The 26,292-nt window shown below is 33.0% G+C and overlaps 4 protein-coding genes across 4 annotated transcripts; 2 read left to right on the top strand and 2 right to left on the bottom strand.

The window, feature by feature from the left end:
- Positions 1 to 1,772: 1,772 nt before the first annotated feature.
- Positions 1,773 to 5,640, bottom strand: LOC128158631 (MAM domain-containing glycosylphosphatidylinositol anchor protein 1-like). Its single transcript, XM_052821561.1, has 6 exons — positions 5,344 to 5,640; positions 5,167 to 5,224; positions 4,817 to 4,902; positions 2,950 to 3,094; positions 1,975 to 2,153; positions 1,773 to 1,877 (listed from the first exon to the last, which is right to left on the bottom strand). The coding sequence occupies exons 1-6, from the start codon at positions 5,638 to 5,640 to the stop codon at positions 1,791 to 1,793; spliced, it is 852 nt and encodes a 283-aa protein (XP_052677521.1). The 3' UTR covers positions 1,773 to 1,790.
- A 1,190-nt stretch (positions 5,641 to 6,830) lies between these two features.
- Positions 6,831 to 10,237, top strand: LOC128158635 (uncharacterized). The gene is made up of 7 exons (XM_052821567.1): positions 6,831 to 7,011; positions 7,636 to 7,810; positions 8,100 to 8,190; positions 8,751 to 8,813; positions 8,971 to 9,018; positions 9,205 to 9,288; positions 9,681 to 10,237. Exons 1-7 carry the CDS (start codon positions 6,854 to 6,856, stop codon positions 9,929 to 9,931), a joined length of 870 nt encoding a protein of 289 aa, XP_052677527.1. The 5' UTR covers positions 6,831 to 6,853; the 3' UTR covers positions 9,932 to 10,237.
- Positions 10,238 to 12,074: 1,837 nt separating this feature from the next.
- On the bottom strand, positions 12,075 to 13,069 carry LOC128160984 (putative nuclease HARBI1). The gene is made up of 3 exons (XM_052824260.1): positions 12,868 to 13,069; positions 12,443 to 12,665; positions 12,075 to 12,234 (listed from the first exon to the last, which is right to left on the bottom strand). The coding sequence occupies exons 1-3, from the start codon at positions 13,067 to 13,069 to the stop codon at positions 12,075 to 12,077; spliced, it is 585 nt and encodes a 194-aa protein (XP_052680220.1).
- Positions 13,070 to 20,303: 7,234 nt separating this feature from the next.
- LOC128160983 (uncharacterized) lies at positions 20,304 to 24,820 on the top strand. The gene is made up of 5 exons (XM_052824259.1): positions 20,304 to 20,391; positions 22,102 to 22,879; positions 22,998 to 23,546; positions 23,980 to 24,220; positions 24,336 to 24,820. The coding sequence occupies exons 2-5, from the start codon at positions 22,103 to 22,105 to the stop codon at positions 24,818 to 24,820; spliced, it is 2,052 nt and encodes a 683-aa protein (XP_052680219.1). The 5' UTR covers positions 20,304 to 20,391; position 22,102.
- Positions 24,821 to 26,292: the final 1,472 nt, after the last annotated feature.

Below are 26,292 nucleotides of genomic sequence, written 5' to 3'. Positions count from 1 at the left end.
AAAGGTTTTTTTTGTTGAGCGAGTCTGTTTCAAATTCAAGCATGTTTTTAAAATGAGTCGTTCGTTTTGCATTAACGTCTTTTTTTACCCTCTCTACCACCCATATAGTACCATTTTCGCCGCCAATGTAGTTATATTTCCGCCGCCCATATTGTACCATTTTCGCCGCCCACATAGTACTACATTGTTAAAAAGTACCGTACTGTAAAAGTACTGTTATAGCATCGTTCTGGTTCATCCTTTACGGTATTTAATCCATGTACATTTCAGGGTGGTTTTAGCTTCAAGTTTAACCTACCATTCTACATATAAAAATGAAATTTGCTGGCCTTCTCAAAAAGGTGTTATTTAGGTCAAAATGGCATACAGCCTCATTCCATTTTCTCCTTTGAACTTTCTTGATGGGCAAAGGCGTTAGAAAAACAATTGTAATTCGGTCTAGCGAAGTTTTAAATCATATGTAAATAATTCTGATCTTGAAGAAATGTGCACCTAGTAGGCGTTATTGACGTCAAAATAGTTATCAAATATAGCTGATAGTCCTATTTTTTACCTTAAATTTTAAGCTCTTTAAAATGGGGCAATATGACAATTTAAATTGAAACAAAAAGAAAAAAACCCACTACCCCCTCACTGAAAAAGTAATCTCCTTTGTTTTGTTTTATTTTGCTGTATATATATTTTTTATTTATTTAAACATTACCCTCTGTTAATGATTTTATTATTTCTCCTTCTCCGTAAAAATTCGAGAAGTTAATTTGTACACTACATGGGCTGATTTCTGTGATATGCCATGGAGATATATGGTTTTAGCATACGATGTAATGCGCGGAATGCGACCAAATGCTTACAAAGTTCTGGAGGGATATATGTTTCTCGACAACGAAAGTTGATGCTTTCAGGCTTTAAAGACGTCTTACAATCTCTCAAAAGCAACTGTTTATTTCCGAATAATTCACACCATTTTCATAAAGGACAACAATTTGCATTAAAGCTGCATTAATTTTTTGAACATATCATTATATTGTCTATTTACCCAAATGAACCCAAAAGAACCAAAGTAAATTTTACGACCTTTTTTGTAAGTGATAATTGGTTTTGTCATTTTAAAAAATCTTAAACCGATTATTTCCAAACCCATTTAGCACATAAAGAATATGGGATGCGGCTAGAAGACTTGTATTGCTTATGCAATACTCTCAGAATGCTTGTTCATATGAGGAGTGTAACGTGTAGCAGAGCAGATAGACAGATGGTCATTTATATTATATTTATTTCGAGGTTCAAAATGATAGAAAAAAAGCTACAAATCGAAATTACTGATTTCAAGTTACATCATATACAACTGGTGACGATAACGTAACATCGTTGCGTTATTTTATCTCAAATAACGTTTTTGTAATAAGGTACTTTAACTATGCAAATTAGATCCAACGGTTATGATATGAAGGTACATGTAATAATTATTTGACTGCAAAAAATACAAAATAGTAAACAAAACTTGAAATCAAAATGATGACTTACATGTAAATGAATTGATTATTAAATTGCAATGAAACATATGATCCAACTGGACGTTTAATATTTGATAAAAAGTTTACGAAATACTAAACAAGTCAAAAAACCAATGAAATATCTGATAAATCTTTACTAAGCCAACTCACTCCAAATGCGCAAAAGAACAATTGGTTATTCGAAATTTAAAATGTTTATTTTACAAATCAAATAATAAAAATAAGTAAAATAAATCAAAAGCGCATAAAAGATAAGTTTGGTCACTCTGTTACTTTTTAAGGACATGCCAACGGCAACAACTCGATGGAATCAATTGCAATGTCCCCTTCATAGTAAGCCCCCTTTGTTGCTTCAATGATGATCTAAAAAAATGATGAAAAACAAAGATCTTAAACAGTGATTCACTCAATATAAGAAATATTTATCGAAAAGGAAACAAGTTTGAAACTATCTCTTTACTTTTGTTTGGGAGTCCAAAGGAAGGTTGACCCCTGACAAATGATGCCAGGCATCACCTTGGTTACCAGACAATTTCCAGCGGTCTATGGCGGTGTTGTTTCCTTTCTGAGTTCTGATGGTGAGAGTGTTTATGTAGCCTCCGTACATGTGGTAGTACATCGCAAGGCAGTAGGTTATATCTATAATACGACCAAGTATAGGAATTATTTAATTTTCAACGAACACAAGTAGACGTTTAGAGATGAATTTCATGCATGGAATAAAAAAGAGTTGATTTTGCGCATTTTACTTTGTTTTATTTCTGCTAAAAGCTGTTCATGTCTGTAAATAGGACACATTCTACTATACATTGTATCTGGTCATTTAGAAACGTGCACTGTTTATTTTCTGTAAGCATGTATTTTGTGTTTAGAAATTTATACAATGTCATCACTAATGTTTAGACTTTCTGCTCAATGAATTTGAGCATATCAATACGTCAAAGGTCAAATATGAAGACGTTTTTATCAATTTATTTTCTGTCAAATATCTTGAAATCTCACTTTAAAAAATTTAAAACTCAGGTTTAATAACGCCACAACGGGGTTATACAATATCATGCTGTTAAATTTTATCTATTGTATCTTGATTAAACAATTAAAAATGTTACATGTTGCAAAGTTTTTTCTTTAACATGATTCACAGACACTTTTCTTTCATAATGTTTCAGCAGACTGTTTTGTAAGTCACCAGTTGAATATGTTTTAGAAATTAATATATATTTGTTTCCATATTTAGTAATATAATTGATATTTGAAATTATCACTTTGAAATTTGGTGGAATATACAGGCAAACTATGTCAAATGTCAAATGGGCGAAATTGCAGTTTAATGAGTGATAACACTAATCTCCCTTCTTCACTCATTATTTAAAAAAGTCATATTTGATAAAAATTGTTTTATTAAATGCAAAAACGTAAAATAATGACGATACACCTGAAAATGTCATGAAACTTTCGAGAATCGCCCTTTGACCAGATATGTAAGTACGATAACCTTCTCCTCTTGATGTTTCAATGTATTTGTAGTATGATCCATTAACAGCAGAGGAAGGACCTGTGTTGAAGGATGGTGTAGAATTCTAAAATAAAAATTTTGAATATGAAATTCTTCTCAAAGGTTTCGAAACTCACAAAAATTCTCAGATATTCTGAGATTTGACAATACATTTAAATGCATTAAAAGAAGCCTTCTTTTATGGACATCATATCCTAGTATCTAAGATGCATCAAATAATGCATAAGAAATGATGCATCCTATATCCTAGGATATGATGTCTAAAAAAGGTTTCTTTGAATGCACCAATATTATACTAGATCTTAAAAAATTGTTAAAAGGAATATAAATAATTTTTTAAAGAGACAGAAGATCACTGTGACCTTGATATAATGATGTTTTAAGAAGAGTTTTAAAACATTTCCTACAAACGTCTGTATTTAACTCATAGTGGAGCCCAAGGGAAACAGTTTTAAGAAGGAATTTATAGGATTGTAGTATATTTGCAGAATAATGTCACAAATTCTAGCATTGTAGTTCTGCAATGATCGCTACCTTCATAACTAGCACGAATCATTTTACATATTTCTTTTAACTTGATTTAACTCTTGAGCCAGAGCTGTTTTAAAATGACGATGACTTCATATCATGACGTCATATTGACTGTTCGTTTTTCATACGATGGCATATGGAAAACTTTGCAATGCAATTAAAGAGGCATGATCACGATTCTTGTCAAAAATTGTTTTTCAGATTCAAATGTTTACAATGCTTTAGAAAGGCATTTTTAATAAGCAACCAAAATTAGAGTGCCATTTCTTGAGTTAGAAGCGAGTTACAGAACTCACAATTCTTTACTATATAAACAAAACTTTGTTTACATTTTGAATGTTGAAGTAAACATTCCAGTTAGAGACTTTAAATGAATGTGTTAAACGTACAGAACTGTTTATTTATGCTTAAAATTAATAAGAAAATAGACAAATCAGTTAATAAATATTTTATTACTTGTTTATTGAACCTATGTAAACAAAAACAGGACACGAGCCTTGCTTTCATTACATAGACTTGTAGTGCAGGCTCACAATGCGATTTTCATCCGAATTGATTTTCAATTGACTTGCTTAGGTAAAATAATTGGAGTCGATTGTTGAGGTGGTCACACGATACGAAATACAATCGATTTTTAATTAATTACACCTATTCATTATTAATATTTTACGGGAGAAAGTCACTGTGACATCAGATTTTAAATCGACTTTGAGACTTTGCTTTGGACTTTCTACTTTGGTGATCACACGGTGGGATATGTCGACAGCGAATCGGGTGCACGAGAAAATGAAAATTGGATGGAAAACCGGATGCAAATTCGCATCGTCACAGTGACCGCACATTTATTCATCTGCGTATGCACCATTTTCTATTTAGTCACAAAATATACTCAAAGGTCGAACAGAAGATGGCTATGTAATAAAAAAAAAACCCTTTTTTGAGAAAAAATGAAACTGATATGTGCAATTAATTTAAAAGACAAGTAATCTTTAATAGTAACTTGCAGTATACATTATTTTTAAAATATAGGGAATAAATTCCACCCCAAAAAATGATCATAATCAGCAATTACAGACCAGTGTGTTATAAAAATAAGACCATACTTAACAAATCAAATTTTCGGGGTTGTGGGATTTGAGCATTTTAAGATGTTGATTTAATGGTTATGAAACTATTTATGTAAAGTTTTAAAGATAATGTCCTCTCCTGACATATCACCTCTTGAAAAAGATATTTTATATAGTTAACTACCAACCGCATGGATGGTCCAGTTAAATTCGTCAGAAAGACTTTCGGAAAGAAAACATGTAAACTCTGGGTCACTCTCAAAGTTGCAATAGTCTGAAAAAAGAAAATTAATTAAGTTAGGAAAACGAATAACATTAAAATCAACGAAACATATTGAGCGAAACATGGCACAGGATGAAACTGACATGGTGTCATCATGACAACTGAAAAGTGATAGGAAGGAAGGGAAATTGTCATTCAGTCACCTTCCTTTCAGTCAACATTCGGTTGAATAAATGACAGTTTTTAGCTTGTGGTCGTATTAAATATAGATTCGATTGTAAAAAAAATTGCAGTTGTCACTGATATAAGACTTACTGTGAGCGATGCAAATATTTTCTTTTCTGTCAAAAAAATATCCATCTGGACAACCTTGCTTAAAAAAAGAGAGAGAACGCACAAATAAACCATATGTTCCTTTTAAAATGAGACGGGTGATATTCAGATACAGAAAGAGAGAGATAAAGAAAAAGCAAAAAAAGGTTACATCCCTACCATTTGGAATCGTTTACACACTCCTTCAGAGACGTTTCCTGGCGTCAGTGGTGTCCTACCACTGATTAATTTGCACTTCAAATTTTCAAAGCAGATGTCAATAGCGTTACATCGAATGTCATTGTTACATCTTGGAGCACACACGCCGAAAAGCCTTTGTTCGGAAGATCCTGGATATGTGTCTATCATTTGAGAATTGTCTAAGAAAGACACCTCACCTGAAAATTTAAACTGAATGCAGCCATTGATTAATTCAATGAAACTGACCATCAGCGGTAAACTTCTTATGAAATGCATGCTGCTCCACAGTTTGTGTACAGTAGGAGAGAATGCTGACTGCACTGCGGTTAAATACTATCGGCAATTAATTAATTCTGTTGTCGAAATGGTCTAACAAAGAAGTTTAGTTTTGTAATCAATAATTTATGGGCAAGTTGCATCTAGAGAAATAAATACTTTTCATAGAATACTTTTCAAACAAAAATGTTATAAACATATTAATAGAGGATAGTATTTATTGCAATAATTATTAATATATTGCAATGTCGTATAATACATTTTGAACCAAGTCAAGTATTTATTCGCATTAATGTTTGAAAAAAAATAGCTGTCATTTTCATTTTATCAATTCTTATTTGAACATGTACTGTAGTTTCATTAATACACGTCATTCGTTCAATACTGATTTTTGTGTCATTCATTCATTGATTGATCCACGATATTTCAAGAAAAACTCATTGAACATTGAAATATAATTATATCAAATAGAATATTGTATTGATATGATTATTAGTTACGAAGTTTTATAGGTTTAATATATTAATCACTGTGAATCCATGAAAATGAATTTCTCCGAATACTAATGAAGCAACCAAAAAATGCCTCAAATATATGGTCTCTGAATAAGGTCATTAAAAAAATCCACTTGAGCGTTTAAAATACGCGGGTATGCAACTCTCAGCGATCAAAATGCTCTGAACGATATGACGTCACAATAAGCAGCATGATGTCATATTTTACTCAGAAACTTCTCGATTTTAACTTAATCTCTGTTTTAAATTTTAAAAACTACAGGCATACAATATCACTAGAAACTCCTCTAACTGGATATATCTTAGTTTTCACTCTATTACGTATAATTATCATTGATGACGTCACAAGCATGTTTAATAGAGAAGATCATGTCGGGAGACAAACCATCGGAATGCAGTGTAAACAATGCCGAAATAAGACTTATTTAATACAGAAGCCCTTTTCACAAAAATTCTTAAGATTTTGCGTAAGTTTTAGACTTAAGAAATTCGTAAGTCAATTCTTAAGTGCTTTTTACAAACGCACTCGTAAGTAAAAAAAAATATTCGTACGACAATTCTTGCAATTTTAGTCTACGTGCACACTTACGATTTCACTTACGACAAAAAGCTTTCTTGACAACTTACTTTCGTTTCATCTGCACATGCGCGGTACGTATTTCCGTGTTAATATCGTTTTGTCGTCTGACCACCTATAAATGGATAAAATCGCAAAGAGAAAACCTAACTGGTCAAACGAAGAGATAGAGGTGTTGGTACAAGGTGTCACCGATAACATCAGACTGATAAAAGGAAAATTTACACCATCGATCACCAATGAAGCAAAAAATCGTTGCTGGGTCGAGATAACGTCACAGTGAGTACACGATAGATTATATAGACTTAATAAAACTGGGTTGAATTAAGTTGTTTTGTGAAGAACAAAAATGTACAAAAAAAAAGATTTCAACTTTATGTATCCAGCGCTATTACCGAAGCGAATTAAAAAATTTCCTCCAATGCATGATGCTTTCGTATCATTTGGAGAGCAAAATTTGGTAGGCTAATGTGCAGCTTACGTACATGTCTACAACTGTAAAATTTGCAGCTTACGTACATGTCTACAACTGTAAAATTGATCACTATGTAACATAAGTAAGATTTTAATACAACTTTAAGACATTGTGATTGAACAATAATGATAATTATTTTTGATTAGTGATTTTTTTTCATCCATGCTTTAAAAGCCAAAAAGAAAATTTATCATAATTTTAACTCCACATTAGTTGTGCAATATATGTACATATTCAAGTTAATAAGCAACACCTGCCTCTCTATAATAAGATGATTAAATTTTTTTTAATTTATATAAAATGAACTCCATCTTCAAATATATCATAGTAGATAGATAAGATGAGAGAGAGAGGGAGATAAATAGCCCCCTTGTATTATAGTGAATCAAAACTTTATAAAAGAAATTGAATTATTTGAATGCTTTCAGGGTAAATGCAGTAAACTGTTCCAATTTTGAGAGGGAGGTGTGCGACGTAAAGAAGAAATGGCAGGATTTGAGCTCCCAAATCAAAAAACGTGAAGCTGAGAAGAGAAGAGGGCTCCATGCCACTGGAGGAGGCCCTGGTGTTCTTGTTGAGGAGTTAAAATCATGGGAACAGAAGGCATGTTATAAATTAGAAAACTATTTGCAGTGAATATATCAGTTCAGCTGTGAGTTAACATTTTTCTTTCCTTTGACTTCATTAAAATATATATACAAACAACTTGCCATTTTGAAGTAAATTTATAAAACGTTATTTTACATTATGATGAAGTAATTTCCCATAATAATTGTTTTATTTGTAATCTTTTTTTTGTCTATTATGTACAAAATGTAACTAAGAAACCAAGATTTTTTTTTCATGGTATATTGAATTTAATGGACATGTTTACAATTTTACTTAAATCTAGATTGTTGGAACAATATCAAAGTCCTCGCTGGAAGGGGTGTCAGGAGGGGTGGACACCTCAGCTCCATCACAAAGTCTGATTATGGAGAAGGGTAATGCATGAATTAATTACAAAGTTTTGCCATATCCACAATTTTTTGTTTGATGGAGGAAATGTAGAAAAAAATTTCTTAGTTGCTTATGTAGTGTCACAGGTGGTGAAAATTTCACATTTTAACCAAGACTCAAGCGCATGTTTCATAAAAGCCTTTAAATTAAAAGCTTATGAGTAAGACCAAAAACTTAATTTGATTGTAAAACCATGCAAAATTACTGGTTTTGTTTAAAATTGCTAGTGTAAATAAATATGACTCTACATATTACCTTTTAAAAAGATTAAAATCATTTTCTAGTTAATATACATGTAGTTAATAAGAAAGTTCTAAGCAGAATAAAATTTTTGGTCTTTGTCGTTTTTTGTTTCTTTTGTTTTTTTGTTTTGTTTTTTTGTTTTTTTTTTTGTTAAAAGGGCCTCAGGGTCTCTGACCTACCTGGAATGCCAGTGTGCTAACCAATGAGACCCGATACATTGACCTGACTTCATGCACCTGTGAACCAGGTTTCATAGTAATAGTTATTTTCTTTACATAATATTTTAACAAACTTTTTGTAGAACTATCATATGTGTTTGAAGCATCCCCTGCCTCCACCACGCAAATGAAACCCTCTATTCCAGGTAAACTTATGCACATTTTTAACAACTTGGCTAATTTCAACAAAACAAGCCACAATTCATCTTTTGGATGAATGGCTTTAAAAAATATTGATAATGAAAACATATTTGATAGTTGATATTAAACATGCAGATCTCATATATATTATTCCTATTTCAGAAAGTGCTTGTAGTGAGGATGTCCAGCAGGAAGAACAGTTTGAGACAGGTATTCTCTTTCTCTCAGCAGACAACAGGAATGTTATGTTAACTTTTACTGATGAAACACTCATGTTAAAGTGAACTTCTTAAATAATTACTCAATCGTTAATGTTAATTTAGTAAATTCTATTGATTCTTATTCTTAGTGAGGATCTTACTGTAAGGAATTGCTTATTTTTTTTCTTTTTTACAGTGGTCTTTGCCAATTCAATGCCGGATGTTAACCCTGGACAAATATGCCCATCTTCAAGAAAGCAGAATAAACGGAAGAGACCATAATAATTCAATTTTCTAACCAAAATCCAAATCAATAAAGATATGGGGAAAACGCTCTTTGACGGACATTTGTGAAAATTTAATGACTGTCAATAATTTTCTGAGGAGCTTGATAAAAATGATGTTGAGTGTTTCTCTATATAGGATTATTCTCTAATAAATATACATGTATAATGTATTGACAAACCCTGAGATCATAAGCAATGTTTGTGTCAAGTATGAGTGTCTAATGATCTTTTGAATTTGGTGTATAATATCAAAGCTTGGCTCTATTTGCATGGCCAGAAAGACAGGCATACAGACTGGCAGTCAAGGTTATTCCTTTATACCCAAAATACTTTGTTTATGAGGGATTCTTTTAAAGAAGAAACCCATTAAAGGAATGCTATTTACATATTTCAGGTGATGAATCACACAACCTTAGAAGAGAATTTCTTGATGGAGAAAGAGAAAAAAACAAGACTGCGGAGGACTACAGAAAGAAGAAGATTTCATTGCTGGAGAAAATTGTTCAACAGCAGAGCGAGCTTATAGAGATACAGAGGAGAACAACAACCGCTCTGGAAGTCATAGCTACGAAATTTCATGAGTCAACTCAGTCTCTCTCGCCATATTCACTTTCACCTGTTATAAAATTTAGTTAATACATGTAGTTTAATCCTTACAAATTTTAAGTGAGTTTAAAGTATTTGATGCAATAACATAGGTATACAGTGGACCCCGCTTAATATAATATTTATTTTGTCAGGCAAAATTATTATATTAACTGGACTAAAATAATAATCGAACCTAGCTAAATTCAATGTGAGTAAGTATGACATGTGACTATTTACGTTCTGTATTACTATCTTAATCTAGAAAGGGTAATTTCCAATGCAATTGATGATTTGTTCTATAAATTTATCTTTATTGCATCAAAAAAGTTAATATTATTTATAAAATTAACTATAACAAGCTGAGAAAATTGCTCAGATCCACCAAAATGCTTCCGGTGGGTTGACATGCTTTCATGTTTTTTTATTCCTCTATAATGTACTTCTTGTTTTGACCAAATCTAGTTAGGCATTCATCAGACAATTTATTTTATAAAGACTTCTTCCATGAAACAACAAAATAAAGCACAAATCTATGATTAACATTTTAATTTTCTTAAGTTTATTTGGCACATTTTCCCTATGAAATAAAGGCATGTTTAAAAAAGACAAAGTCTTTACTTTACTGAGGTACAAATTGTCCAATGCATGGCATCAAATGATAAGCCATGTGAAATGTATTCCATTAGTTAAGAGAATATTTTTACTAAAGAAAATAGAGGATTTATATATTAAAACTTATAAGAACTTTAATACACAGCAATGTCACTTTACAGGTGCATAGGTAACGTACTTAAGCCACGTGCAGTAATCCTGTCTGGTCAGCACTGTCAGTAAATTTCAAAGTAATTTGCGAAGTTAGAGTGTTTATACAAGCTACTCATGGGGGAATAGCACATAAAAAAGGTGTGCAACTCAATTGACAAGGGTGCCCTTTCTATTATATTAAGCGGGTGCACTTTTATGTTATTTATATAGAATTATTAAGAAATGGTGTTGTGTTTTGAAAAACTATCATATTAACTAAACTATAATATCAAACGGGTATTATATTAAACAGGGACCACTGTATCTCCTATTTTTGTATATTGAAGAAATAAACAACAATGTTACAAAATTCACTGGGAAATGAACTTTGTTGGTCACGTGATCAAATCCTGAAAAACCCGAAGGGTTTCTCAGTAGATTTGATCACGTTCCCATTCATAAAGTTCATTTCTAAGTGAACTTTGTAACATTGTTTTTATTATTGATACTTATATTTACATTTGAGTGGAATATTTAAATGTATAGACAAAATTGTAAAATTAATATTTATTGTAAATCATCATGAGTTATTCCCCTTGAAATCTCTAAAATTTGTTTAATGCATCACGTACGATCATTTATTTATCAGTATTAAGTTTTAATGTGGATAAGAGCATTTTGTCAGATTCATATTGATGTTATCATTTTGCTGCAATACTTCTCTCATATTTTCTCCTTATATAAACTCATGGAAAATTCTTATGTTCATCATTTACATACATGTATGTTATTTTTTAATACTGGCTATTCCAAGGGGAAAAATCTATTTAGTTTTAGCTTACATTTTCTTAATAAAATATTTAACACTTCTACTTGATTAGGTCTTATGACTTAATTTTCAAGCACCTGTATACAGGCTTTAAGACTCATTATTCATTTAATACCATTAATGTTACTACATGTTCAGTGTATGCAGTCTAAGGTATTCTTATTAGCTCACTTGTTCATAGATATTCTAATTACAGACATTTTTGAGATATTGTTAATATCTGGCAGCAAGAGCACTTATATACTTACTGTTTTAAAAATGTTATTGTTGAAATATTGTTTCAAAAAATGACATTGTTGAAAAACCAAAATTGTTTCTAAAAATGTTATTGTTGACAAACCAAAATTGTTTTTAAAAATGTTATTGTTGACAAACTGAACAATAGTATAAGTTTTCACTGTTCTTTACATTTGTCATTTTTTTCTATTCAGATAACAAATAGAAATTGATAAAAGAGTTCTAAGTTCTTTTCAAATACATGTACTTTAAAATCACAATGTATATGCAGGGATGTACATTATTTATCTTGCCATCTGATAGTCTCATTTTGACAAATGATATTTAAAAGCGTTGCACAATTCTTTGTCTCAAGGCAAATCCATCATTGTCATTTCCATTTTATAGATCGTGGTTGTGGTACACTGGCACAGCATTGTTCCCTGCTTGCAGGGGCACCCTCTCACTAATGGCCTTGTTGTGAAGACTAAAGCAGCATTCAATGAATTTGATGCACTTCTCTGTCTTGAATTGCAGGCTACCACCTGTTTTGTGAAGGCATCTGTATGAAAAAATAATGCTTTTGTAAATATGAAACTGGAGATGTAGTAAAGTGTATGGTTCTTCAGTTTCTCTCATGATGCTGCACTAATCCATTTTTTTAAACAAATTATCTGACAAATGTGGTGTTACAGATATTATCCGTTACAGGTTAGATTTTATATTTGGAGCTCTGTGCACAAGATTTGTATAATAGTTATGGAAGATACCTAAATCTGCTCTTGAGAACGCCAAAAGCTCTCTCAACAGTATTCCTCGTCGAGCAATGGGAGGAGTTGTACCGCTGCTCCTGCTGGTTGGATGGCTGGGCAAATGGTGTCAGCAACCATTTCTTCAGTGGATAGCCAGAATCACCCAGGAACCATCCATTCACTCCTCTCATGATTTGTGGCAAGAAGGAATAAGCCAGAATGAAAGAATCATGGGCGGATCCTGGTCATCTTACCACAATGTTGGTAAAATTAAATAAGATAAAACAGTATACCATATATATGAACTTCTTTCTTCATTGGGAACAATAAATCAGTAAGCTTGTGAAAAGTTGTAAACATGTACCTGAGATTAGCTACTGCAACAGCCTGTATGTTAATGGCATGGAATCCTTTCCGGCAAATGAAAGTAGGTTCCTCATCACCTGCCATGCCTTGGATGGGGACAAGTGTGCCATCTATGGCTCCAACGACATTTGGAAATCCCTGTATGTTGAAGAACTCGTCCTTCACTTTCTTTAGCTCTTGCTGGGATGTTGGGAATCTGATATTGTCGAGACAGAGACAAAGTGCAGAGCACACAATATGAATGATCCTTGAGGCAGAGGATAAGGAAATACCATGCATGTCTGCGACCTCAGAAACATAATCTCCCTTTGCTAGAAATCGCAAAGTAACCAAGGCCTGCAAGAAATTATTTCTTTCAGTACAACTTGTTTTTACTTGACTTTAATTATATCGATTATTCTCAATCTTAACTGTGTTGGAACTTATTGAACACTTGATTTACAAAATTACTACATCACTTTATTTTATAATCAGGTATTAATGGTTGTTATTTAACCATGATCAACTTGAATGAATTATTAACTTTTTAGCTTTTATGATTGAAATTTGTCTGTTGTCATTGTCATTGTTGTTATAAAATTTTCACAATTTCATCTGCTTATGCAGAGCTTCCAGGCCACTTTAAAAAAATTGGCACAAAATTGATCCTTGGGTAAAGGGGATTCAAGTTTGTTTTAATGAAGGACCATGCCTCCTCCAGGGGGAGATAATTATGCAATAGTGACAAATTAATGGCATCATTTAAAATTCCTCTGAAGAAGAACCTAAATGGGCTGAGAAAGATAAAACTCATGCAAATCTTCAAAAATCTTCTCACAACAATGCAATGTATGATCTGAGATGCATATGAAAGCATTCTCAGATAATATAGATTCAAGTTTGTAGAAATTGTGACCCCCTAGGGTAACCATTTAAGCTTTTCAATGCATGTACTAAATTGATTTTTGCTTTTTCACAGCCGTAATGCACAGGTGAGTGATGTGGCCCCTAGGCCTCCTCTTTTCAATGTCACAGAGATGAAATTTGACGATCCAATCGTAAAGACCATTCATGTTGAATTAATTTATAAAATGGTACCTATCCTTTGTTGATAGTAATTTTTACCTCTTCTGTGACATCTATATTATTTTTAATTAATTAATGACCCTAATTAACAATTACAAACTATGTAAACAGACATACACTTGTGAAATATTCTTAATATATTGATAAGATTATATTATAAGGTTCGAAGTGTCTATAAAAGCGAAGGGTCTGCTGATAGGGCGAATCGTCTCGGTGCGAATCGCCAATCGCGGCGAAACGCACCATTACAAAAATACATTGTAGCAGTACGAAATGATTGACTACCGTTAGCTCTCCTCTTTCAAAAGTTAAGAAATTTATAAATAATTCAAGAACTTACTTGTACCAATGCAGGGATGGAATGGGATCTAGAGGCGGGATGTTGTACTCTATCTTTGATTAAGTCAGTTAATCCAGTTATTGTTCGACTTGGAAAACGGTACTCGCTATCAACTCGATGTCCGTAAAATTGTCAATAGGGTTTCCTCTGTCCCGGAAAACTCTCTCTCTTCGCAAAGCTCTCTCGTTCTCAAACAACAACAAAAACGCAGCCATGTTTGTTTATTTATTTCTATCTTACGACAAATGTTTTACACTTACGAAAAATATTTTAGACTTAAGAGAGGGTAGAGGCTGTCGTAAGGTTACAATGGATTTCACACTTAAGAATATCGTAAGAATCTTTGTGAAACCCGACAAAATCGTACGTTTTCTCTTACGATAGAAATAAATCGTAAGAATTTTTGTGAAAAGGGCTACAGATACGTAAGATTTAGATGAGTGTCAGATAGGATATCCTCAGGAGAATACAGGCATGGATATTTTGTTCAATCAGCGAGTGTTATAAGGTAAGCAGATCGATATTTATATAGCTTGACCAGCCTTTCCTCTGTTAGTGTGTACAAAAAAATAGGCAAAAGTGTAACACTAACCCGGATAATATGATAGATGACTTTGGTAAATATCAACGGTATGTGACCTAAACTACTTGAAAAGTGCTGGTAGAATCCTGTGCTTCGTTGTTTTGGTTGAAAAATACGTAGTATTTACAATGAAATTATAGAAGTTGAGAGGGTTTCCGATAAATATTTACAATATTTATTTTATCCGACTAACAAAAGGATTCTAGCAGTAATACCAATGAACATTAACAAATTGCCGATCGAATTATTGATTTACACTTTTTGATTTTTTGTCAAGGTAAAAAAGTGATCTATTTTTAACTGTCACGTGATACCATGGCATGGCAGCCTCAAAGATCGGGTCGATTCCGAAGTAGATGAATAATATATTGGTGAACACATTCAATTATAGTCTGTCCCTAGTTATTGCTTCAATCAATATTTGATGATTTTTAATAAAAAAAATATACATACCTGTGAAAGAAATGCAATTGAAATCGATGAAAGGGAATATTTCCAAGATATCTTCATTGAACAATTATCCCTTTTCACTCATAAAATTTCACAATAACGAAAACAATTTTCTTCCGGAGATTTGTAATGGGAAATGTTTACATCTTTTCTCCATTCGGAATACACTCGGAATACATCGCGCAATTTTTTAACATTATCATCTGGGCTTATTAATGGCTGATGCAATGCAAAATCTCCGAAGACTTTCAATTTTTGGATGTGTATTGAAACCTAAAGCGGTAGAAGGGCGTTTCAAAACAGATAATCTGGACATTTTTCATATTAGTGGATGAACGTAGTTTGAGCACAAAGGTACTTACTATTATTGAAATATCAAGCAAACGTGGTGGAAGCAAACACTCGGGACAGAGTATTAATGTTCCGCACTGTTTTCATAAAAATAAACAGTTTTTAAAGTGATCATAATTTTGACGGTCATTAAACTCGGAGTTGCCTTAACCTACCCGCGTAAGTTCTTTCAAAAAGCTCGCTGTCGCACAACCCACCACCGTCACATAACCGCAACTGCGATAAAACAATTTCGCACGGAACACCGTCGCGTTTGTTTGACAGCGCACAGCGAGTTACAAGAAGTTTAAAAGCGCGAGCGCTTGCTATGCGAAGTTCTGTCGACACAAATGTGTGTTGGCAAAGATATATTAGCGATTTGGCGTTTTGGTTTCTGGATTTTAATTCTAATTGCATTATTTCATAAAATAAAGAGAAAATACAATTTAAAATATTTAAAATTTATGTTATATATTAATTTTTTTTTGGACCTTTTGGATATGTAATGAAAATGGATACATCAATTTCAAGCACTATAAATTAAATGAAAATAGATTTCATCCCAGAGTAGGTCCATTTTTTTTTATAACCGATATAATTATTAATATTTGATAAATTTATAGCTTTTTACTCCCATGATCGTAAAATATATGTTTGGCATCTGAAGAATATTTCAAAATATATTTAATAGGTTTTTGGGATTTTCCCCAAGATGGTTTACAACAAAAATGTTCTACCCAAATACATTTCTGCGAAACATACGCCTATCATGCGAATGGAAACCCCTGTTATGGTAAACAATAAGTGAAATATAAAAATGATTTTAATAAATTATTCATGTTGAAAAAGAGGCATGTTTTGTTTATTAAAATCACAAGGAAAGGATGACAGATATGTTTTAATAAACAATTGCCATCATTACCATTAGTGAAAATTTTGAAACATGTAAACGTGCCAAAAAATTAAACATTGCTGCGCTACATAACAGGATGAGCTTTGAAAATTAATTTACCAGAAAAAGCCCACATGGAAATTCCAATATTCTGAAGGCTTCTTTTTTGTCAATAGTCGCATTGATTCTTACTATATTACCTTAGGAGTTCAATCTAACTGAATTTTTTGTATATTATACAGTATTTAGCTACAAGTATCAAGCAGAATCTAGTGCCTCCCAATACATAAATTTTATGATTTGTGTGATAGGGGCTTTTTTAAGCAACGATGTTCATTTTTAAAACTGAAGTTATTTTTTTGTGCATCACCATCATGATTAACCACAAAAAATCAATCAATTGAAAATTAAATCATTCACTTGTTTTAAATTTTTCCTGAATTTTGATTAAAAAAAACGGTAACCTTAACCAAGCTTTACATTGCTGACTAAAAGTACTAATCTGATTTATCCTTTTTTTATATTTGTCCTTGTATTACTTTTGTTACAAGAGCCTTGCTAAGGGGGCCAGCTAGAAATGGGTACATGTACGAAACAAACAGTGTTTTGCATACAAAGCATGAGATTATTTGTTTTGAAACATCGGTGCTCAGTATCATGAAAACTTTTGACTACAAATTAATTTTTAGAGATATATAATCGGAGGCATAGTCAAAGTTTTGGTCAAATTCTATTTCTCTGTTTTTTTAGTATCTTCAATGCTTAAGAAATGCATTTTTAAGACAAAATGAAATTTGAGAGTCAGTCGTAGAGTTATAAGCAAGATACAGGGCTCACAACCCTTTGTCATGTAAACAATGTTTTTTCATGAACTATTTGCCTTTTTGTTAAAAACGTAAATAAAGATAATTCGCAGCAAAGTTTTTAAAGTTCACCGGGATATGTCATTGGTTGGTACGTGATTAAATCTTCTGAGAAGCCTTTTGGCCTTCACAGGATTCGATCACGTGACAACCAAGTTTATATCCTATAACCCAAGTTGAACTTTTCAACATCCTTGGTATCTCTTAAAGGAATAAATTGTCGTTAAAAGATGTTCATTTAACTGAAAATTTGAGTGTCTGTCAACATGACGGATTTTTTTTGAAACGTAAAATAAGTATTAATTCTAAAAATAAATCTCAACTTTAAAAAAAAACCAGAAATACATATAAAACATCTAAAATCAGCAAAACTTTATTTATAAAGATAATTTGAAAATGAAAGTCACATCTTGCCCTAAGTCATGCATTAACACAGTAAGGAAAAATTTCATTACATCTAAATATCTATATCTCCATTTCAAAAACAATTATACATTAAATGATATTGAAACTCATTCTGATGTAGTTCTAGAATTTATGATGAACGATATCATTATTCATAGTTAATGTAATTCTAAACGGTTTTTACTCCCATGAGTGGGCTTGCAAACTTGCAAATTGTTACATGTAGTATGTTATTTGGGAATTTTTTTCTAATTTCATGTTGACGTAATTTTCCCCACTAAATGGTTCACAAGAGAAAATGTTTAATTTCCACGAATACAACATACATTTATCTTTACCAATTGGTAAAATTAATTCAGGTTTTCAATGCCAAATAAAAAGTTAGCCAAGGCATAAACCTTTTACACACATTTTAAATTTTTAACTATTTACAATTCATACGATACAAATTGCTTATATTAAATTGCAACAAAAAAGAGCATCGTTGCTCAACATAAAAATAATACTCTCGTGAAAATTTATGCATACAACAATATTTCTTTCTATTAAAAATTCCAAATTCTCTAGTATCAAATGTCAATTCTATCATATATCTAATTTTTGCTAAGAATTCAGACGTTTCTATAATGTTCTGTGAACATATTTGAAACTAGAGCAGAGCTCGTGGCAAAGCCACGAGTAGGTCTTCCGTTGTTGCTGCGCGTTGAAAATTTAAATGATTTGGTGTCAAACGATTATAATGACTAATGACTAAAATTTCACTTCTGCTTTTGTTATAAAAACGTGTTGTGATTGAAAGCCTGTATAAAGACAGGAAAAAAATGTTTTAGGAAAACTATTTGTCGAACACAGTTTGTGTAATTGTTTTCAAAACTCTTTAAAGCCCTGTCACACCAAGTTGCTTTCCCAGGGCGTTTTCACGGCGTTGTAAAATTCATGGAATTCGTAGGATCGCAACAAAAATTTACAAGTGAAAATGTCAAGGCATCCTGATGGCGACTGAGGCGTCCCTACAGAGCTCCCAACTACGTTTCCACAGAGTTCTTCTTGGCGATTGACTGCGCTGATCTCGCTGGGTATCCGCCGAGTGCTCATGACGTGCTAGGAGTTTTTACCACACGTCCACAGCGTGCCCTGCGCGCTGACTGCATGCACATGCGCTGTCACGGCGTTCGAAATGTTCTAGGATATCCCACCGCGGCGAACGAAGATGCCGTTGCATTGTTACGGGCTTGTAGTAGACTCTAGTTTGTTTACCATGGCGTTTTACATTATTCAATGACGCAGCGGGATCGCCGTGAAGACGCAGCTCCAGTGTGACAGGGGTTTAAACAATGAGAAGTTTAATGGCGAGTTAAATTTTTAAGGGTAGCAAGGATTGTTATATACATGTATTCATGATTCATGTAAGGAAATGCACGCAAAAACGTGCATAAAAACACGTAACTTCTGTAATTAAATCTTTCTAATTTTTTGAAGACTATGTGCAAGTTTGAAATTGTTGCGTGCTGTCAAAATTTGTTAAATAGCCAAAATTGATGGCATCTCTGAAAATTTGTTCAGGGCTGATATCATTTGATAATACGAGTAGACTTGAACATTTAAAATAATAATCAGCTATGACAGATCATCGGGAGAATGTATGCATGAGTGAGCGTCTAAATTTTACATCTGATATACAGACACCGTTATGTAACGTAAAATTAAATGACATTATTTACAGAAATGAATATTACTTTTCTCGACAATGCAATAATATGCAAAATACCTATTTTTAAGTCAGTTTGTTCTCCTTTATCGAATCATAAGTAATTCTCTCGGAGAAAGTTTACGTATGTATTTTGAAAAAAAACGGTAGAAACTTCAATAAAAAATAAGGGAAAAATTTAGGTGTTACGGTTTTTTTTTTCAGTTACTTTAATTAAATGTGACAAAGGGGCATATTCGGTCGGAATTTTGGGGTAACATGTACATGAAGTAAAGAACAAGGTACACTTAGTATATTATTTTGGCCTATGAAAATCATAAAAAATGAAGCAGCAGCTAAACTGCCATCACCCCTCGAAGTTAAATCTGGACAACCCCCGTGCTTGAAACATGCATGGGAAATGGCGCCAAAACGTCACATATCAGAATTATAAATTCCAAACTTAACCTGGATTTCACTTTTTGGCAAAAAACTACGAATTTGTACACACGTATATAAATATTTTGATATGTGCACAGGCAACGCGATAGATAATACTTGTATATGTCAAAGCTATTGCAATTACTAGTCGAAAAAAACATATTTCGTAAATCGCGTTTGCTGTGCTCATAGTGAAATTTAAACATTTGTCATTTCCGGAACAAGTCCCGTGGCTTATATTTTTAATGAAAAATCGCCAAATTATGTACCATGGGATCTACAATTGCTGCATTTCAAGTACAAATGTAGCAATAATCCAAATTTTAAAAATATATTTGATTAAATAAATGCAAAATCGTAATCATTGTAATTCGGAATTTTTAATTTCGTTCGGCGGTTTCTGTCGTAGCGTACCAGACGACAAGTTCGACAATCGCAATGAATAGATTGAATGAACGACGGTGCAGTGATTGACGGAACTATGTTCATTATCGATACGTAGACATATTCAACACAACTGATGTACCACTATGGGATTGTATTAGGTAAGGATTGATTGGCGATCTTATGAAAACAAGGAAAGCAACAAAATGCATGTTAATCCAAGATTCCTCTGACTTGCAACCCTGACCCGACACCGCTAATTTTTTTGGCGTGTGTTGTAGAGATGGGGATAAAAATCAAACAAACTATATGTCACTGTATAAAGATATGTCATTTTGCATGTCCCTTTCACCAGAGACATAAATAACGTCTCTGCTTTCACGTAACAGGCCTATCTGCTTTTGGAAATAAGATAAAAATATTTTTTTTCTGTAGGCCCAGTGATGCTATTTTTGATGTGTATTTATGAATATATTCATGCAAAACTATCAGGTGTGAAAGCACGTATTAAGGCATATGTGGCATGTTTCTGCTAGGCATAAGGGAAACTGCCCAACCACATATGCAGTAGCCAAATCAAGACTATTACATGTAACTTTGACCAGAATTTGCAATATGACAATCTACAGATCCGTACTATCGATATTAATGCTACATTTATCGCATGATTGTGAGGAAGATACAGAGATTTATTCATCCAGGGAAAATCATATTTCTTGAGGGCAATGCCCAAAGGAAATATGGTTTTCCCTGGATGAATGAATCTTTGTATCTCCTGAATGTTTATGCAATAAATTGTTTATTATACCGAAAAAACAGGTGATTATTTATACACTGGGTTCTAAAGGGTTTTATGCTATTGCAAAGCAATAACGTAGTAAATGTTACATGTAACTGATTTCTTTCTGTTAGTTTTCTGATATAAAAGGTATTTGTACAATTATTTAAGAAGAATTTTAAATATTTGAATCCATCGTATGCATGCTCATCCTCAGGATTTTTCATATGAATGGAATAAAAAAAACAAAATCAAAAAAATAGTTATCTTCACTTTTGCCACACATAATCTATAATTACAGTATTATCACATTTCAACTGAAACTGTAAATGCTAATAAATATGAACAGATGTTTGAAGCCATGTAAGTAATTGTACATTTTTCTACATTCTACAGAAATCGGATGTTCATGTTTGTGTGACTTTACCAGTGTTCAGAGGTCAAATTAAGTTTATTTTCATAGTGATGATGAAGAAATAGCAATAAACAGAGGTACGATAAAATATCTTAATAGCAGTTATAATTTAATACCTGCAATCCTTTATAATTTTACCATTTATTTTATATTATTTAAAAACCGGTATTAAGGTTTCTCCATGCAGCTTGATAAATGTTATTAAAGCAACATAATATATAATCATAATGCAAAGATAAAGTCTATTCTAATATAATGGAAGAAAAAAATCATTTTTTGGGGGAAAATATGAAATTTAAAAACTTTGCGCAAGTCAATGAAAATATTAGTTCCTGTTGGACTAGAACCCAATATCTTGGGGTCCAAAGGATTGGCAGTCAGATGACTAACCTTTGGAACTGTCAAGTAATACACTTGAAGTGGTCAATATTTTACATGTACCGGTAGCTAGAACAATATGTTGAATTTGCATGTTGTAATGCACTTCTAAAAAGTACAGGTCACTGGGTGTGGAGGAACCTTAAAGATATTAAATTGAATTTCTTTAAAAAAAATTCTACAGAAAGTTCTTTCATCATTGCAGATATTAAATGTACATCTGTCATATACATGTAGCATTATTATACTTGTACAGTAATGTGATTGTGTGTGATTAATGACTTTTTAATATATTTTTAGAATGCCTAAGTTCTACCCCTGCTTGCTGTGCTCCAAAAGAACATCACAACAGGACAGATACAGGATAAAGAAGGAGCATGCAGACTTCATCAAGAGAAGACTCCGTATGGATGTTTCTGATGACAGCATGCTGTGTAGGAAATGTCGTCACATGTGTGAAACAAAATCGACAAGAGATTCTATTTGCAACAGCCCTGAGCCAAACAAAATACAGAAAACATTATCAAAGCAGAGTATGAAGAGCCCTCCTTCAGTAACACTGTCCATCCCAAGTACTTCTACAAGTCATGCCAACTGTGTAATATGTAAAAAGCCAGGGCTAAAGCTTGTTGTTGTTCCTGAAAACACTCGTGTAAATGTATTCATCCAAAAAGAAACATTTGTTCCACCTGGTTCTAGATGCTGTCCTAAACATATATCTGATGGAGATCTCAACACTGAGGCATTGCATCTGTTGAAACAAACAAGTTCAGTCTCCAATGTCAACAGGACCACCATTGTTGGAGTTTTAAAACAAACCAGGGATGTAGCAATCCAAAATCAGAACAAGAGACTGAATTTTGATGATCCACATGGAATGCAAAATGAAGATTACTACAATCTAACAGGTGTTACAAAGGATCAGTTTGATGAATTGATGACGTATTTGGTGGAGACCAACTTAAGATCATCCAAGAACAGAAGTACTAGAACATGTGTAGCATTATTGTTGACGAAACTTAGATGTGGTTTAAGTAATCAACTACTTGGAACCTTATTTGGCATGAAAAAATGGCAGGTATGGACATGTTAAGTGAGACAATACATTTAAGATTTCTTATTTTATTATACATAAAAAATAAAAACTCGTACGTGATTGAATGTACATTAATTGAAACTGGGTTTTCTATTTCCAGGTTCGACGTGCTGTTATATCTGCGAAAAATGCTTTGATGGAAGATTTTGTGCCAAAGCATTTGGGGTTCTCTCACATATCAAGGGAGGATGTCATTAATCACCATACTCGTCCCCTTGCCAAGGAACTTCTATGCAGCATGTCAGATAATCCAGTCATTCTTGTACTCGATGGGACTTATGTATACCTCCAAAAAAGCGGAAACTTTTCTTTCTCACGTCGTTCCTACAGCACCCACAAACACCGGCCATTAGTTAAACCGATGATGATTGTATCAACTTCTGGATATATAATTTCTGTATTAGGTCCCTATCTGGCAGATTCCAAAAATTCTGATGCAAAGATCTTAAGTCACATGATCCAGACAAATGTAGAGGACATTAGGAAATGGGTAGAAGAAGACGATATTTTTATTGTCGACAGAGGTTTCAGAGACGCAGAAGCTTTGCTTGATGACTTGGGGATACATGTTGAAATGCCATCCTTTCTGACTCGTCATTCAAAGCAACACTCAACAGAAGAAGCCAATTCAACCAGATTTGCGACCAAGGTACTTGTACAATATAACATGCCACAATATAATACTGATTCAATTTGTTTATGTTGTTGCGGGTCACCTTTTTAAAATTTTAAGCTTAAAATGTTATTGATGTGTTTTAGTACTGTATCATATAGTACAGATGTGTTGTGAATCCAAAGCTTAAGATATAACAAACTTTTCCTTTTAGTTACATTGCACTACAGTAAAACTCATATTTATTTCAAACACACATATAGGGATTTCTTGGATATAACGAGGTTTTTATTTGAGTCCCCAGCACTTATTTTTAAAAAAAATTGTTATACGTATATTACGATTAATGGATATAACAGTGTGAAGTTGTTGCCCCTACGACTTCGTTATAACCGAGTGTTACTGTATATTTAATTTGCATGCATGTGTATTATATATGCATATTCATAGTATGTGTTGTGTGTTACAGCTTAGATCGGTTGTCGAGTCAGTGAATGGCAGGCTCAAGACATGGAATTATTTGAGCAGGACCATCCCCAATACACAGATACCACATATTGGCGATTATGTCCGCATAGTAAGTGCAATCTGCAACAAGTTTAGACCAGACTTGAGCACTGGAATTGAGGAGGAAGATGTTGCCATGGCTGCAAAAATGCGATTTCTTGCAAACGGAGTGAATGAGTTAAAGGATTATGTTGAGACAAGTGGTGAGCATCATCTTGCATCTTGATTATGTTTTCTCACAAGGTTTTGGCAGGATTTTCAAATATAAAAATTGGTTGAGAATAAATTGAACTTCTTTTTGAAAATAATATTTTTAAGGTTTAGAGAAGCGGAGCATAAGATGGAAGAAGATAGACTCCCATGATGTAGTCTTCCCTCATTTGACAGAGGAGGAAATACGCCAGTTAACCTTAGGTGTGTACCAAATAAGATTGGCAAAGTCATATGCATATGAACATTTTATGGAAGGAAGGTATGAAATTTTCATCAGTGATGACTTTGATGGAATCCTGTGTGCCAAGATTCAAAGTAGACACATTTCCGCAAAGAAATACTTACTCTGGATAAGACATGATGATATCAGTATCAAATCTTGGTTTTGCAAATGTAAAGTTGGTACAAGAGTTGTGGGCATGTGTGCTCATATTACCAGTGTGATTTGGTTCTTGGGTCTTGCTCGTCATGAGGAAAGTGGTGTCTGTGGTGTGCGCGATTGGTGTAGTTCTGTTGAGGATGCTGCTGCACTCCCAATTGATGAATCAGAAAGTGAGGAAGAAAGATGTTCCATAACAGAAGAGGAGTGAATTTCAAAGTGACTCATCAGTCAATAAATCAGTCAACAAAACATGTATGGTAGGAGAATTTTTCTGAAATTTAGTGTATGATATCTGTAAAAATTAGTGATGATTACAAAGTACCTGAATGTGTATATTGCTGTTTTGAGTTCATACCTAAATGCAAGTATATTGTTGATTGATTTATTTGTACAATTATTTTGATTGCAATTTAAGATTATAAGCAAATCAATTTATGACAAAGTTGCAATATCAAATGATTTATTGTATGAATATTGACAACCATTATATAAAACCATATATGTGTAAAATAAGAATGTCAGAATCACATTGTCTAGAGGCTTATCTAGTAATGACATGCTCTTTGATTTCTAGCTGTATAAAGTATAATGGATGTGCTTTTCAATAATTGATATTGTATGTATACAACAAATATTGTTCAAACGCTGTATACATTTTGTTCATAATTGTGTCTCATTGAAATGAAATACATGTATAGGGATAACCTCATTTTCTTTTACCCCTCTATTTATATGCTTGTTGTCCCCCGCCGCAACGCGGAGCGGGGACATAGAAATGCCGGGCGTCCGTCCGTGGGTCCGTGTGTCTGTGGGTCCGTGTGTCCGTGCGTCCGTGTGTCCGTCCGTCACACTTTTTTGTAAGCGCTCTCATGCCTACAAATTTTGACGGATTTTCATTAAATTTATACCAAATGTTTATACCACTATTACCTTGGTCAAGTTCGAAAATCAGCATTGGTGGGTACTTTTTGTTGGAGTTATGGGACTTTGACCGCAATAATGACTATGTTTTATCCAAAAATTGACCTTGTAAGCGCTCTCATGCCTACAAATTTTGACGGATTTTCATTAAATTTATACCAAATGTTTATACTACTATTACCTTGGTCAAGTTCGAAAATCAGCATTAGTCGATACTTTTTGTTGGCGTTATGGGACTTTGACTACAATCATGACTCGGTTTTATCCAAAAATTGACCTTGTAAGTGCTCTCATGCCTACAAATTTTGACGGATTTTCATTAAATTTATACCAAATGTTTATACTACTATTACCTTGGTCAAGTTCGAAAATCAGGGTTAGTCGATACTTTTTGTTGGCGTTATGGGACTTTGACCACAATAATGACTACGTTTTATCCAAAAATTGACCTTGTAAGCGCTCTCATGCTTACAAATTTTGACAGATTTTTATTAAATTTATACCAAATGTTTATACCACTAATACTTTGGTCAAGTTCGAAAATCAGCATTGGTCGATACTTTTTGTTTGGAGTTATGGGACTTTGACCACAATAATGACTCCGGTTTTTTTTCCAAAAATTGACCTTGTAAGCGCGCTCATGCCTACAAATTTTGACGGATTTTCATTAAATTTATACCAAATGTTTATACCACTAATACCTTGGTCAAGTTCCTAAATCAGCCTTGGTCGATAGACTCGATACTAGTATACTGCTTG

The sequence above is a fragment of the Crassostrea angulata genome, chromosome 8 (genome assembly GCF_025612915.1).
Source record: "Crassostrea angulata isolate pt1a10 chromosome 8, ASM2561291v2, whole genome shotgun sequence".
NCBI lineage: Eukaryota > Metazoa > Mollusca > Bivalvia > Ostreida > Ostreidae > Magallana > Magallana angulata.
Note: the sequence above shows the minus strand (reverse complement) of the source record. Positions and strands in the feature narration are given on the sequence as shown.

Coding starts and splice junctions, on each gene's coding strand:
- LOC128158635 (XM_052821567.1), top strand. CDS start 6,854: ATGGATAAAATCGCAAAGAGAAAACCTAACTGGTCAAACGAAGAGATA. Junction 7,811..8,099: donor TAAAATCATGGGAACAGAAG/GCATGTTATAAA, acceptor ACTTAAATCTAG/ATTGTTGGAACAATATCAAA. Junction 9,289..9,680: donor GAATAAACGGAAGAGACCAT/AATAATTCAATT, acceptor AATGCTATTTAC/ATATTTCAGGTGATGAATCA.
- LOC128160984 (XM_052824260.1), bottom strand. CDS start 13,069: ATGCATGGTATTTCCTTATCCTCTGCCTCAAGGATCATTCATATTGTG. Junction 12,666..12,867: donor CCCCATCCAAGGCATGGCAG/GTGATGAGGAAC, acceptor TAAGATGACCAG/GATCCGCCCATGATTCTTTC. Junction 12,235..12,442: donor GTTCTCAAGAGCAGATTTAG/GTATCTTCCATA, acceptor TTTTTCATACAG/ATGCCTTCACAAAACAGGTG.
- LOC128158631 (XM_052821561.1), bottom strand. CDS start 5,640: ATGCATTTCATAAGAAGTTTACCGCTGATGGTCAGTTTCATTGAATTA. Junction 3,095..4,816: donor TTAACTGGACCATCCATGCG/GTTGGTAGTTAA, acceptor TTTTTATTTTAG/AATTCTACACCATCCTTCAA. Junction 1,878..1,974: donor CTTTGGACTCCCAAACAAAA/GTAAAGAGATAG, acceptor TCATTTTTTTAG/ATCATCATTGAAGCAACAAA.
- LOC128160983 (XM_052824259.1), top strand. CDS start 22,103: ATGCCTAAGTTCTACCCCTGCTTGCTGTGCTCCAAAAGAACATCACAA. Junction 23,547..23,979: donor CAACCAGATTTGCGACCAAG/GTACTTGTACAA, acceptor TGTGTGTTACAG/CTTAGATCGGTTGTCGAGTC. Junction 24,221..24,335: donor GGATTATGTTGAGACAAGTG/GTGAGCATCATC, acceptor AATATTTTTAAG/GTTTAGAGAAGCGGAGCATA.